Here is a 14,413-nt window from a genome sequence, read left to right on the forward strand (position 1 = left end):
TGTGGAAAGTTGCACTCCTGTATATGAACGTATGAATGTTTTCTAGATAAATAAACTTTATGTGATTTGAAGAATGCCGGTCTGTGCTGTACTCTTTACAACTTTAATAATCCCCGAGGTGTTGATACCTCTTTCTTTTTTTACCAGTCATGAGCAGTAAAGCAGAAGATATTTTAATGTCTTCATAATACATTTTGTGTAGATTCTGAAGCAGTGTAAGAAGCATTTGAATACAGTTCAGGAGAGGAGCAGGGAGACTTGTATCCACTAATCCATGGCTTCCTTGCGGGATTTCTGGGTATTGAAGTCCTTCCATGCCTGCAATGCCTTGCAGGATTTCTGGGTATTGAAGTCCTTCCATGCCTGCAATGCCTTGCAGGATTTCTGGGTATTGAAGTCCTCAAAATTCAAACGCCTCCATTCCTCTGAATGTTTGAGAATAAATGACCAACTAAGGTTTCAAAGTCTCTTTTTATTCTGTCCTTGTAGTCAAGGAGCGTGTGTCTAGGTGCGTTTCCATCCACCTGTTCTTTCGTGAATTCTTAATTTGTGCATGAAAAACCTGAGTGGAAATGCCAGAAAAAAAAAGCTGTTTTCACGCTAGCAGGAGGTGGAAAAGTTTGCGTATTAATAAAAGGTAAATGCGACTAATGCAGTGGAAACAGATGAAGCGAATCTTGTGTTGTCTCTCGGTTAACCAAAAACCATGCACTTTCATGTCTTGCTCAAAAGTTCCAACCCGAACGTAAAAGGCTTGTTATGAATAGCTAGGCTAGGATGCACTCCACATGTTGGCATCACTAAATAGCCTCCACTTGTAAGGTAAATAAATAATGCATTTAAGCACATTTAGAGAGTGTAGACCGCCCGCCTTACATTTGATAAACTTACAGTAACTGCTCTGTGGATGAGACATTCTGTGCTGAATCGAAGAGTGGCGCCTGCTAATCCATTTCATGGTGTAGCATTGTGGATCATCAAAACACTTCTAATAATTAATAATTAATTTTCATACAGCTCGGTCGCTGCCAGCAAGACAATAATACACGCATCAGGTTTTAATCAGCACCAACTCCTAAATATCCGCATAATATTAGTGGATAGAAACATGCATACTTTTGCATTTTGTTTTGCAGATTTTCTGAAAATTCGGTTCAAATTTGCGATACATTTGATGGAAACCCAACTGTCTCCCTGCCCTTGTGTGTGGGTCAGGGCTCGGGCAGGCGGTAGTCCGGCGCATGGCTCCCCTCTCGCCGGCGGCCGAAGCAGCCCAGCAGCAGATCCACGGCCGTGCTCACCGTGGACCGCACCTCCTGCTCCGTCCGGCCCAGCAGAGGGTTCACCTCCACCAGGTCCACCGCCGACAGGAGGCCTGTGCAGAGGAGAGCACAAGGAGTTAATTCACACATCCCTTTATCTGATTCATTGATTGATTGATTGATTGATTGAATAACCATAACCTTTGGGCGAGATCATGATCACATGACAAATCCATCTTACCAAGTTCCAATCTATTGGTATGAATCGGAACCACTAGTGGTTCGCACCAATCAGCGTCCTATGAGGCAGCTATGGGCGGGATTTAGGAGTGACGCCAGCGAGTGAGCCCGTGCTAGGCGTGATACGTGACGTGACAGTTGGTTCATCCAATCACCTGCCAGGTATTTGTTGAAAGTGCCTGAACTTTGAAACGGTTTCCCGTGCGACTCGTTCCCAGATGGTTATGTAAAATCAACCAGATGGCAGTGTCAGGTTACACGTTTATACAGCCTGCACGAAACAACACTGTAAGAACACATGGAGCGAAGTATACCATGTGTTTTTAGTAGTCCATCTTGGGAACATTGTAGACCCAGATCGCCACCCCCTCTGGTGATCTGGGCAGAGCTGTAGCAGATGCTTCCTCCGATACATGTGCAGTCGCCAGCCGCGTCTTTCCACCTGACTGAGGAGTTTCACTGGCAGGACGTAGCGCGTGGGAGGATCACGCTATTCCCCATACTTCCCCTCCCCCGAACAGGCGCCCCGACTGACCAGAGGAGGCACTGGTGCTGCGATCAGGACACATACCCCACCGACTTCCCACCCGCAGACATGGCCAATTGCGTCTATAGGAACATCTGACCAAGCCGGAAATGCCGCTGCCAGGAATCGAACCCCGGGTCCCCGCGGTGGTAGGTGAGTGCTTTTTACCTCTACAGTACCCAGACACCCCCCAGCAATGTGACTTTGAATGAAGTATTTTGCTGCTGTGTTCCCACCTGTCTGGCAGAGGGCCTCTGTGATGTAGACTCCCTCCCTGTAGCTCAGCCCGCCCACCACCGGCGTCCCAGTGGCCGGGGTCACCGACGGGTCGATGGCATCGATGTCGTAGCTCAGGTGGAGCGGCTTCTTCACTCTGTTACAGAGGTAAACAAGTAGGACTGTAAAAGCCGTACCACTTAGCAATAGACGTATATAGACGTAATTTCAACCTCGCCTCTATGGTTTAGCTCTGATATAGACTACGATTAGATCAGGATTTTGGGTCTACGTTTAGCCGGGTTTTAGACCGTGTTTTAAAGATTTCAATATAGATATTTAAAAATGCATAAAAACCTGTAAATGTGTAACATAAGCACTGTATACCCCCGTGTTTGGTCATACACGCATTCCCCAGAATCAAGGGCGTAGGTTTGGGTAGGGACGCTAGGGACATGTCCCTACCAATATCAAGGCTCTGAAATGCGAGTGATCCAGCCCCCCAGCATGTTTCATATTGCCCAGAGATGTTTTGGCTGGAGGGGGAAAAGCCCTCAGTAGCGACTTGTTTGTCATTTTTGTTAATAATCCGGCCCTGGAGATCAAACAATTCTGGTTTAGGGGTACAATTGGACAATGTCGTTTTAGGATGTTTACTTTATGTGGATGATATAATCCTGGCAAGGTCAGGAGACACCTTGCAGAAGATGTTGAATATTGTTAACCTCTGATGCTCTAAATGGAGGTTTATGATCAACCAGAGTCAAACTCAGATTACGGTATGCACTTAAGAAAAAAGGTACTGTAAGATCTCTGCAGAATTTCTCATTTGGAACCCCCAAATACTTAAGTAATAGATCACGACAGGCTGTGGTATATGCTTATTATACCACACCTAAGGGTCAAATACCCTTAGGTGTGGTATAATGAGCATATATAACGGTCTGACTCTGAAATGAACTATTGCTTTTATAAAAGGTTACCAAGTATGGCGATATGAAAGTATACTAAACAACCCCAATTTAAATCGCTTAAATCACTGTTTGGACCTGAGCCCCTCTGCCTCAGGTCCAAACAGCTCACCTTCGTATCGGTGCAGTTTGCTACTTCTCGAAAAGTAGCAATATTTTTGGACACAACTGATCCGCAGCAGCTCACGAGCTGTTAGAACGTCTGACAGTGACGTTCAGGTCCAGACCACACAGAATGTAATGAGGAACCAGACCAGCAGGTGGGCCTACTTGTCACAGAGATAGTCACAGGTCTCCTCCATCACTCTGGCTATGCCGAGTCCATCCACCTCTGTCATGGAGAACGCCTTGATGCCCAGGAGCTTCAGGATATAACTGGAGAAGAACACACACCAGACAGTTACAATCAACCGAGAGCTGTCATTCAGAAGATGTCACATATCCATTTGAGAAAAATCTTGCTGCGTAAGATTAGTCAGTAAATCAAAAAAATAAATACAAAAATCGCATAACATACTTCGCCAAAGTGTTCATCATATATGAATAGATGCTACAACAAAATAAATAATTTCAAATATCATCATTGGACAGAATATTTACTCGTCATAGTCTTGGTTTAAAAAATTGCACACACAAAAAACACAAAGGGTTTTAGTAAGTAAGTAGTTAATTTTTTGGTGTTATTATGCACCAAAACGTGCCCAGCCCACATGGACTTACAAGACGCTAAAATCATAACATACATACAGGAGCAATAGCATGAAGTAAAGAACAGAATACATCTCCATACATGTCAAACAATATCAAACTAGAAATGGCAAAATTTTCTGAAGATTTTTTTTTTGTGCTTGCTGCCCTCGCGACGCCCCGCCCCCAGCAATGCCCCTGCTCTTGATCCCGCCCTTCGATCCAGTATAAATACAGCCCTATCGGCAATGTGTAGCTAGGACGTTGCAAGGACGGTTGCAAGGGTGTACTCAAGGGCTCATTATACTCAAACAAGTCTCTGCGAGGCGGAGCTCCGCTAGTCACGTGCAGACCTCGCGCTATGGCAAATGCTTTTATACTCAGAATGGCAGCCAAGTGATCAGCATATATTGTACAATGGTAGAACAGCCCGTGAGAAGTCGCAATGAAACGCTATTATGTGCAGTACTGAGTGTGCTTTCACTCTCAAACGACCGTACATCAGCACATGAATGAATCACCAAACATGGGTCAAGAAATGTGGGGAAAACACAGCTCAGTGTTCAGGGCTCAGTGGCTCGAAAGCGGCCATGTTTAGAGAGAAGCCGTGTGGAGGTCGCGCTGTGAGAAAAATCATCAGGTACACGGTGGGCGGCCTACGGAGGTCGCGCCCAACACATTGACGTTATTTGACGCTTGCGGCCCTCGCTCTTCCCCCGCGTCCTTCGCGGCACAGCGAGTATACAACAAGCTTCACTGGTTGCTAGGGTGTTTCCGGCTGGTCGCTAGGGTGTACTAAGTAGTTGTGGGTGGAAAATGGGCAGGCCTATGTGAGTAGAAGCGGGAGGATCCAAGGAAACCAGGGAAAAAAATAATTTTGATGGTAGAAGCTACGGCAAAGAACTTTTATGGAAAGAACTGACAGCTCCATATTGCCCCATTGCAACATCAGCGCCCAGCAGCCTCCGCCATTTTTTATTTTTGGAAGCGTGACAGCGCCAAAAGAACCTCGCACAGGCTCGCAGTGGTCAGCTGCGGTAGCGCGGGCCCCTATAATCAGCCTCTCTAAACAGTAACTCAACGGGACAACACTCTAAATTTCGTGGATTCACATCTTTTCTGGGCGTACTGCAAATCTTGATTGAAGTGGTGTAGTGCAGGGATGTAAAACAACAACCATATTGTGGAAACTAAGCAACATTTTTCGTTTTTTTCTTTTAGTTTTTTCAAGATAAATAGCTAATGCGGCTGTCGTCCACTCCGTCAGAAGTGCGTTGCCGTGGTTTTAACCTCGGGTCCTTTGCATTTACTATTTATCTTGAAAAAACTAAAAGAAAAAAAAGAAAAATTTTGCTTAGTTTCCACAATATGGTTGTTGTTTTACATCCCTGCACTACACCACTTCAATCAAGATTTGCAGTAAGCCCAGAAAAGATGTGAATCCACGAAATTTAGAGTATTCTCCCGTTGAGTTACTGTTTAGAGAGGCTGATTATAGGGGCCCGCGCTACCGCAGCTGACCACTGCGAGGCGCATTCTGTTTCCAAAAATGGCCGGAGTGTCGTCTCTTTCCTTCCATGCTCTTTGGCTACGGTTCCAAAGTTATGTACCAAAACGTAAAGAAGGGAGCTATAGCGCCACCGTGAGGTCAATCGATGTATTTCTTTAGGCCAGAGTAGAAGTGTACTCTATGAACCTATCTACCCAATTTGGGAACAGTCGCTCTTATGGTTTGTGAGATACAGGTACTTAACTCATTCACCGCCAATGACGTCTTTGACGTGTTATCAGAAATAGCCCTCCCCGCCAATGACGTGTTTGACGTGTTTTTGTTTTTATTACTGCAGGGCGTAGTTTAAACACTTCCCCAGCCTGTCACATGGTATCAGGTCCCTACCATCTAAGACAACACGTGAACAAACACATACCGCAGCTGTTGTTTTGAAATTGAGCAAGAGGAAAAGCAGACAGTCCTTGCACAGTCCTTGTGCAGACAGGAGAAACGCCATTGAAACGCGCCTCGGCGCGCTGCACGAGCTGGAGTCGCCTTCCTCTGTGCCAGCCGGGAGAAAGTAATCAAGAGATGTGTTTGATCATCGGAGGAATGAGGAAATGATCGATCAGTTTGCGAGGGCGGGGAGGACGTGTTGAATAGCCGAGGGGAAAACGGGAACGATCAGATAGCAGGAGGATACTGTATGACAGGGAGACATGGACGAGGACGGGTGCAAAATAAACACACAACAGCAAGGCACAAGGCAGAAGCGGCATTCACAGCAGCCCGCTGTCCTTTCTCAAGAGCTATTCAGTTCATGAAATCGCTGGGCTGCGTGCCCTCCAGTGTTGCTCCTGGCCAATCCCAGCGCCACAGGGCGTGGTTATTGCTTATCCTATGTGGGGTTAGAAATCTAAAAGGGGGATCGGGGATCTTCCCGCTCTCCTGAGCTTTCCTAATGAAGGGACAGATTGATGATAGAAATCAATCCTATAACAAGAATGTTATAAGTCTGTGTGTGTGTGTGTGTGTGTGTGTGTGTGTGTGTGTGTGTGTGTGTGTGTGTGTGTGTGTGTGTGTGTGTGTCTGTCTGTCTGTCTGTCTGTCTGTCTGTCTGTCTGTCGGTGTGTCTGTCTGTCTGTCTGTCTGTCTGTCTGTCTGCACACTCACACCGAGTAAACTGTATTGTTGAATGTAAAAAAAAAGCACTTCATGTGTATATATATATATATATATATATATTTTTTTTTTGTCATTTGTGTCCTAACGAATAATATTTACATGTCTGATGTCAATACAGTTCAAAATAAAAGAATTGAGAGTGAGTTCTTCCTGAGATTGTGCCCTTTTACAAAAATTGCCTTTTCTCCTGTTTATTTTCTCAGGGAGAACTTTTGGGGGAAAACAGGGTGTATATAAATGGCTATAAGTAGAGTACAGAACATGCTAAAAGCTCACTTTTTTTTCCTGGTGAACCCAGAGACGTACATCTTCATTTTGAGGTATTGCAAATCACTCTGGTGCTAATAGATAATTTACTGTGGGTCTTGAAAGATGACCAACAATTATGAAAATCTTTGGCCTGTGCTAAATATTGGCAGTCCTAAACTGGCGGTGAATGAGTTAATGTTGCTATAGCAACCCCTATAGGCAAAATTACAATAGTTTTTTTTATCAGCTCAGAGTACATACCTGCACATCTGTACCAAACTTGGTTAGCATCGGACAATGCGGCCAGGAGTTATGGCGATTTTTGAGACGCTACGGTTAAAAAGTTATGGACCAAAACGTTAGAGGGCTGTTATAGCGGCACCATCTGGTCAACAAGTGTAATTTTTCCACCCGTAGTAAAAGGTGACTGTCAACCTACCTACCAGGTTTGGTAGCTGCAGGTCTTATGGTTTCTGAGCTACAGCTAATTTAATGCAAAAGATTTCGAAACCCCATTCAAGTGAATAGGGGGGGAAATTACACGTTATCGCGAATATCGTGAAAACCGTGCACCGAATGTCTTAGCAATGCAAATGCGCACGATTCCTCAATGAGCCGCACATTTTGATGTCTCACATGTCTATGTAGTGTGAAAACTGTAGGAGAAATGGCGAACACAACCTTTGGCCGGAATAAAATATAATAATAAAGATAAATATAAATTTAGAGATTCCAAGGATTGTGCTTGCCTAGCAGTAAGCACAATAATTACTATGAGCAAGCTCAACGGCTGGCTCGAGTGACATCACTGATTATATCACAATTCACGGTAGTCATCATCATCATCATCAACAACAAATCTATCAACCACCCACAGACTGAGGGCATTTTGTGCTATGCGGCAATACAAATCTTACTTTTTGCTGCATCTCCACTGTGGGAATCAGAAACGTCACTACTGTCTCCCCTGTTGTCTGCCATCAACAACAAATACAACTTTCAGTTGAAACAAATGCAGAAACGTACTGTTCCTCTGGATCCAGATCTCTCAAGCCGATGTAGACGAGATCTTTGGCTGCTAGGCAAGGCTTGACCCAGGAGAAGTTTGGCAAGGCAGGAATCTGAAGGCACAGATATTCACAGACAGTCAGGGACATAAGGTCCGCTTTCCCAAAAGCATCCTAACATTATAATCTTCGTTCTGTTATCTAAAAGCATCATAACATTATTTATATAATTATATAAATGTAATCTGTGTTCTAATATCTATTAAATCCAGAGAAGAGCTCTTAATGCAGACACATTTGATTGACCACACTTTGAATGCTTTGTTCTCTGATGGAAGTTTCTTCATTTCTAAACAGAAAGTTCTAAACAGAGTGAAATCTGGTGACAGATCAGTCCAAAAGATTATTAGATTCGAACAGTGGTTCCCAAACTGTGGTCCGCGGACCACTGGTGGCACGCGGGGCTCTGCCTGGGGGTCCGCCAGATATCAGTTTTTACACTTACATGTACACAGTAACCCTCAAGAGTAGGCTGAGGCAGATTTTCTGAAATATCGCGATATTCGGGAAATATCACGATTTTGAAAATCTATGTTCAGAGGCTGTAGTAGCAGGCTCAGTTTTAAAGCCAGAGTGAAGTTTCTGACTGACTGAAGATACTGTACTCGTATCATGAAATTAGAAGACCTAAGCCTTTGTTCACACCATAGGCAGAACTGAAGCTTGAGGCAGGCTTAAGCTGAACCGACGCTTAACCCTTCACACCAGGAGCAGTCTCTTTTCCCCGGCGCCTTGCTCGGCGTGCCTTGAACCCACCCACAACTCCCATTGAATTCATGCCTGGCAGCTTCAAGCTTCACGCGTCATGCCTGGAAAATAGGACTGAATCCTGAACGATCGCTCCAGCGCGGCTTCAGCGTGGCTTCAGCGCGGCTTCAGCGTGGCTTCAGCGCGGCTTCAGCATGGCTTCAGCATGGCGTGCGGCTGATGTGAACGGTCTCACCTGTTAACAAGGACACTGAAATGAAACTGCGTAGCTTCAGCGTGACTTGGGCGTGGCTTTGGCGTATGGTGTGAACGGCCAAAGGCGGAATCAACCATGTCATGCTAGCTTGTCAGGAGTAGCTAAATAATGCTCCAAATTTTCGGCAAAATTTTAGGGTCTTGTTTTTCACAGCCTAATGTGGGCAGGTGTGTGGGCAGGTGTGTGTGTGTGTGTGTGTGTGTGTGTGTGTGTGTGTGTGTGTGTGTTTTGACTTATGTTGTTATTTAGCCTTTCTATGGTTAAATCAGAAAATTTTATTTTATGGGGGGAAATAGTTGGTATCCACAGTGGAAGTGGTCCCTGGGACATTTGGGTTGGTACATAGATAGTGGTACTTTGTCTGAAAAGTTTGGGAACCCCTGTATAATCCAGGCTCTCTGTGTGATATGAGGCTAGCATCACCTTGGCGTGCAGTTCGTGGAGCAGGTAGGACACAGGCTGTCCGTGCAGGTTTCCTGTGGGCGAGCTGAGCGCCGTGTTGATGTCGGCGTGAGCGTCCACCCAGACCACGCCCAGCTGCTGCTGCAGCGCTGCCGCGTGACCCAGCACCGAGCCAATCGCCAGGCTGGAGAGAGAGAGACAGAGAGAGAGAGAGCAAGAGGGAGAGTGAGAGAGACAGAGGGAGAGAGAGACAGGGAGAGAGAGTGACAGAGAGACAGAGGGAGAGAGAGACAGAGGGAGAGGAAGGGAGAAAGACAGACAAAGAGAAAGACAGACAGACAGACAGACAGACAGAGAGACATGACACCTCAAGACAACAAACTGTTGACCTACAGATGACCAATTCAACTTTGCTTGAGTCCCAAGTCAATCTCAAGTCTTAAAAGGCTCAAGTCTCATGTCTAACATTGACACAGTAGAACAGCAAGTCAAGTCTACTGACAGAGAATCATATGGACAAACCATCCAGTCTTTTTTGGACTCATGTTTTGCTGAAAAGTGCCATCTGAGCGCGCGAGCTGCGTCTCCGAGCACATGTAGCGTGCGAGGCCGGCGTCAGGGAGCACGCGAGACACACACACACACACACACACACACACACACACATACACACACAGACCCACCTGTGGTCGCCCCCCAGCATCACGGCGGTGTGTCCGTCTCTCTTCACGGCGCTCACCGCCTCGGCCAGTCTCTGGTTGGCTCCGCCCACTGCTCGCACCCGCTTAGCCCCGCCCACCGGCGTGTCAGCCACCGGCTCCTCAAACGTCAAGTTCCCATAATCCTTCACTGCACAGCCTGTCCCCACACACACACACACACACACACACACACACACACACACACACACAGCTCGTGAATCACTGAATACACCGGTGTAATCCTGAAATGTGTGTGATGATGTCAGTGGTTCAAAGACTCTTATCCCTGAAATGTCCTTAATATCCTATTATCCATGAAAATAAATAAGTCCAGGTTAGTATGATGTCAGTATGATGGTAGTCTATAATTTTCTACATTTACCCTACTCTTTTTCTTATACATTGGTCTTACTTTTGCTATTTTCATCTCATCTGGTACACTGTTACTGCTTATCGATGAATTAATCAAATGTGTAATGGGGGCTGCTAGCACAGGTGCACCATCCTTGAGGAATTTGGATGGCAAGTTATCTAAACCTGTGCTCTTAGATGGGTTAAGTGTTTTCAGTTCCTTTGTAACAAATTCCTCACTTACTGATGTGAGAGTTTGAACTTGGTGATGTTTTTTGAAGTGTAGAAATCCTTGATCTTACTTGAGTTATAGCTAAAAAGATTATTTTAGAGGGTGGAAGCTCAACCAGGGAGGTGGCCACATTAGTGAAATAGGTGTTAAAACATGTAGCGACCTTAGAGGGATTGAAGCGTTTCTCACCCTCTATGTCCAGGACGATCTTAGCACTGTCGTTTGTCATATTGCTATACCCAAGGCTATGCAGGTGTTGCCACAGCTTCTTTGGGTTGTTTTTGCTTTCCTCTATTTTGTTGGCAAAATATTGAGATTTTGCCTTCACTATGCTACGTTGAACTTGATTCCTGGCCCTAGAGTACATAGTATAGTATACACATCTTTCTTGGTATTGTCTTTCTTAAATTTGCTTAGTAACTTATCTCTTTCTTTGATGTCATGGATGATATCAGAAGTTATCCACGGTTCAGTTTTGTGTTTTATTCGAACTTCTCTTGTAGGAGCTAAGGAGTCAATCACATGAGTAAGTAGATCTTTAAACTTAAGCCAGGCATCATTTACATTGTCAATGCAAGTGACAGATGTCCAATCGACCTCTTTAAGTTTGCTAATAAAGTTGTCAACAGTGTAATGCTTTAGAGACCTGATTGTGTTCTTTAAACCTTTGTTTGGTTACCTTCCGGGTGCAGAAAATGAGCAGATGATCACTAAAGCCAGTTGTTAGGGTAGATTGGCAAGTTTTATCCTGTGAGTTACATAATATATGATCTAAGCAGCTTTGTGATGATTTACTGATCCGGGTGGGCACTTTAATTACATTATGAAAACCTGACATATTCAGCACATCATAATATTGAACAGCTAATGGGGATTTTGACTTAAGGGAGCAGATGTTGAAATCTCCCAATATAATGACTTCAATGTCTGATCTTATTTTTGTTAAGGTCTCTTCAAAGTAATGGAGAAAGTCATTTTGCTTGGGTGGTCTATAGCAAGTACCAACCATAAAGGGTTTGTTGTTGGGTAGGTGCAGTTCAATCCATATTGCTTCCAAATTGTCACACATTAGATCATCTCTGAAGGTAAATGCAATGTCATTTTTTATAAATGCACAGACACCTCCTCCTTGCCTGTTTCTATCCTTTCGAACAATGCCATATCCATCAATGTGAATCTCATTGTCTGTTATGGTATGGTCCAACCAAGACTCAGATATGGATATTACCTTGGGTTTGGCCCTGGAGGCAATATTTCTTATTTCTGAGATTTTGGGCAGTAGCCTAATGATCTTGTATTCATGTGGATGAAGTGCATGCCTTTTTTGTCAAAGCAGGAATAATCCACTCCTGCTTCATTGTCATGAGGCAGATGATCAGGGTGAGTGGATGCGTGTTGGTCAATATCATCAGGTGGGTGGAACAATGAGTCGCTGAACTGAGGGAGCACACATGGTGGGCAGTACCAGGAGTCATCAGATTTGGCCAGGGTGTCATACTCCTGCTTGGTTATGTCAATGCATTTGATGTGATACCAGGAATCACATCCATCACATTGGATGCCCCTCTGATTGGCTCGACCACCCCGTGAGCAATGTCCGCATGGGTCTGTGATTAGGCCTGGATTGCTGGCAATGTCACCACTCAGCACTAGGATCATCAGCATGAAGTGAACAGATGTTTTTATCTTTCGTGTAGTCAGTTTGGTTTTCCTTTTGGTCGGATATTGTTCAGTTATATTGTCAAGGTACAGCAAGCACAAGTTCACGGCCTTAAGTGGTGGAAGAATGGGCTCCATGTCCATGTTTGCCAGGGTTTTTATAGAATTACTTTGGTTATGAGCAAACAATCCATGATGACCAGTCATCCATTGAAAGACAATGGCACATAGTACTGGGAGCATAGCTCCCAGGACAGCCATAATTTGGTAATTGGTGACAGTGAGTGAAAATAAAACAGAATATTTAAGTCCAATAAACTTTGAATGTTGAAGACTTGGAGACAATCTCACACGCAAACAATGTCTGCTGGTGTAGATAATTCCCAGATACTTCACCAAGGTGTACAGGATGGGTAATAGAGGGCAGTAGATCTTCAGATCCAACCAAGTCTTCAGCCCTTTGGCCTGGCAGGCCCAGGGCTCAGTCAACTTAATAAAAGCCAAAAGCTTACAAAGGTGATGAGTATTGTCTGCCGTTTTGATGGAGGAGTTGGTTAGGCTTTTCTTGAACTGGATGTGACAGCAGAAATCCGGGTTTGTGGTGGCTGAGCTGGTGATGTGGCCTGATGCTGGGCTAGCTGCTGCAGCCATCCGACCGCTTCAGCTCATTCAGAACGCTGCAGCCCGTCTGGTATTCAACCAACCCAAATTCTCTCATGTCACTCCCCTCTTCCGGGACCTTCACTGGCTTCCCATCTCGGCACGCATTCAATTCAAAACACTGGTTCTGGCCTACAGGGCAGTACACCAGACAGCCCCCCTGTACTTACAATCTATGGTCAGGCTCCAAATCTCTCACCAATCCCTCCGCTCCTCCACCAGTGCAGGACGCCTCGCCCATCCTCCACTACGGGGGCTCAAAAGTCGTTAATCCCGTTCGCGACTCTTCTCGTCCCTGGCACCTCAAAGGTGGAACAAGCTTCCACCTTCGGTCAGGACGGCCGAATCACTGCCGATCTTTCGGAAAAGACTAAAGACACACCTTTTCAGGCTCCATCTGGGCCCTTCTTGAACTAACTTCTTTCTTTAAAAAAATAAAAAAATAAAATATAACCTAAACTAAACTAAACTAAACTTGTACCACTGTTCCTTCAGAAGTTGTAGTTGTCATAGACTGTGTTGCATAGTTGATTGCTCTATTGCTGACAAAAATGTGTTATTGTAAGTCGCTTTGGATAAAAGCATCTGCCAAATGACGTAATGTAATGTAATGTAATGATGCTAGCTGTAGCCTAGGCTGTAGTCTGGTGGTAGGTTGGGCTGTAGCCTGGTGACTGCTGGGCTGTAGCCTGGTGGTAGCTGAGTTAGCCTGGTGGTAGTTATTAGGATACTGAAGCCACAGCAGAGGCAGTAGGCCGAGGTTTAGTGAATCCACCAGATATCAGACATTGCAAACACCATCCAACACTTTTGTCCGGCGGTTTTCCACTTAGCCTGTCATATAATGTCCAGTAGCACATTGAATTAAAAACATTTAAGACTTTAAAATTTAAAAATAGAGTTAAAAAAAGGCTGGAGTGTCAGGAGCTGGAGTGTGGAGCTCTTCGATCAGAGCTCCACAAGCTTACCCTTAAGCTTCTGGCATACTCTTCGCGCACGCGCTGGAGGCGGGGCTCCGAGGAGGGCGCGCGCACTCTGCGCCGGCCAAAACAGAACATACTCAGTGCGCAGCTCCAGGCTCCAGGCAGTCTGAATGAAATTGAATGTAACGTTCCCAATTCTATTTATTAAATTATAAAAAACGACCCCTCCACATTTGGGAAGGCTAAGCCACACAACTAGTTCTTTATAATCGAACATCATGCTTTGAAGGCGACTTTAACGACGGTGAGGACTCAATCACAGCAGATATCCGCTGATAGCCTACCACGGAGATCTCACAGGCACAGGCAGCAAAACCGACGCGCTGATAGAAAAATCTCCATGGACGCGCCGCGCTGCGCTCAGGCCTCGCCCCCCGACACGCCCCGTGCGATGTCGTCATAATCGCCATGCGCCCTATGCGCTTGGCTGGGCGCGAAGAGTATGCCACAAGCTTTACTCTGTCCCTGTTTAACTGAGACAAGGCATCTCCTTTCCTCCGGGGGGCAGCCAGGAGCAGTGGGCAGTGTCTATCTTCTGTCGTCGTCAGGCAGTGATCGTCTTGCAT

The 14,413-nt window shown here is 45.4% G+C and overlaps 1 protein-coding gene across 1 annotated transcript in view; it reads right to left on the reverse strand.

Annotated features, from left to right (window-relative positions):
• Positions 1–1,114: 1,114 nt before the first annotated feature.
• Positions 1,115–14,413, reverse strand: part of LOC310775615 (arginase-1-like) — a gene marked incomplete at its 5' end in the record, with an annotated part of 17,806 nt that continues 4,507 nt past the window's right edge. The window contains 6 exons of the mRNA XM_083635776.1: positions 1,115–1,375; positions 2,265–2,401; positions 3,486–3,590; positions 7,855–7,949; positions 9,283–9,445; positions 9,945–10,119. Coding sequence (XP_083491902.1) covers positions 1,212–1,375; positions 2,265–2,401; positions 3,486–3,590; positions 7,855–7,949; positions 9,283–9,445; positions 9,945–10,119 — 839 coding nt within the window. The 3' untranslated portion in view covers positions 1,115–1,211. The remainder of the gene's footprint in view (positions 1,376–2,264; positions 2,402–3,485; positions 3,591–7,854; positions 7,950–9,282; positions 9,446–9,944; positions 10,120–14,413) is intronic.

This window comes from Poromitra crassiceps (genome assembly GCF_964638095.1).
Source record: "Poromitra crassiceps genome assembly, chromosome: 4".
Classification (NCBI taxonomy): Eukaryota; Metazoa; Chordata; class Actinopteri; order Beryciformes; family Melamphaidae; genus Poromitra; species Poromitra crassiceps.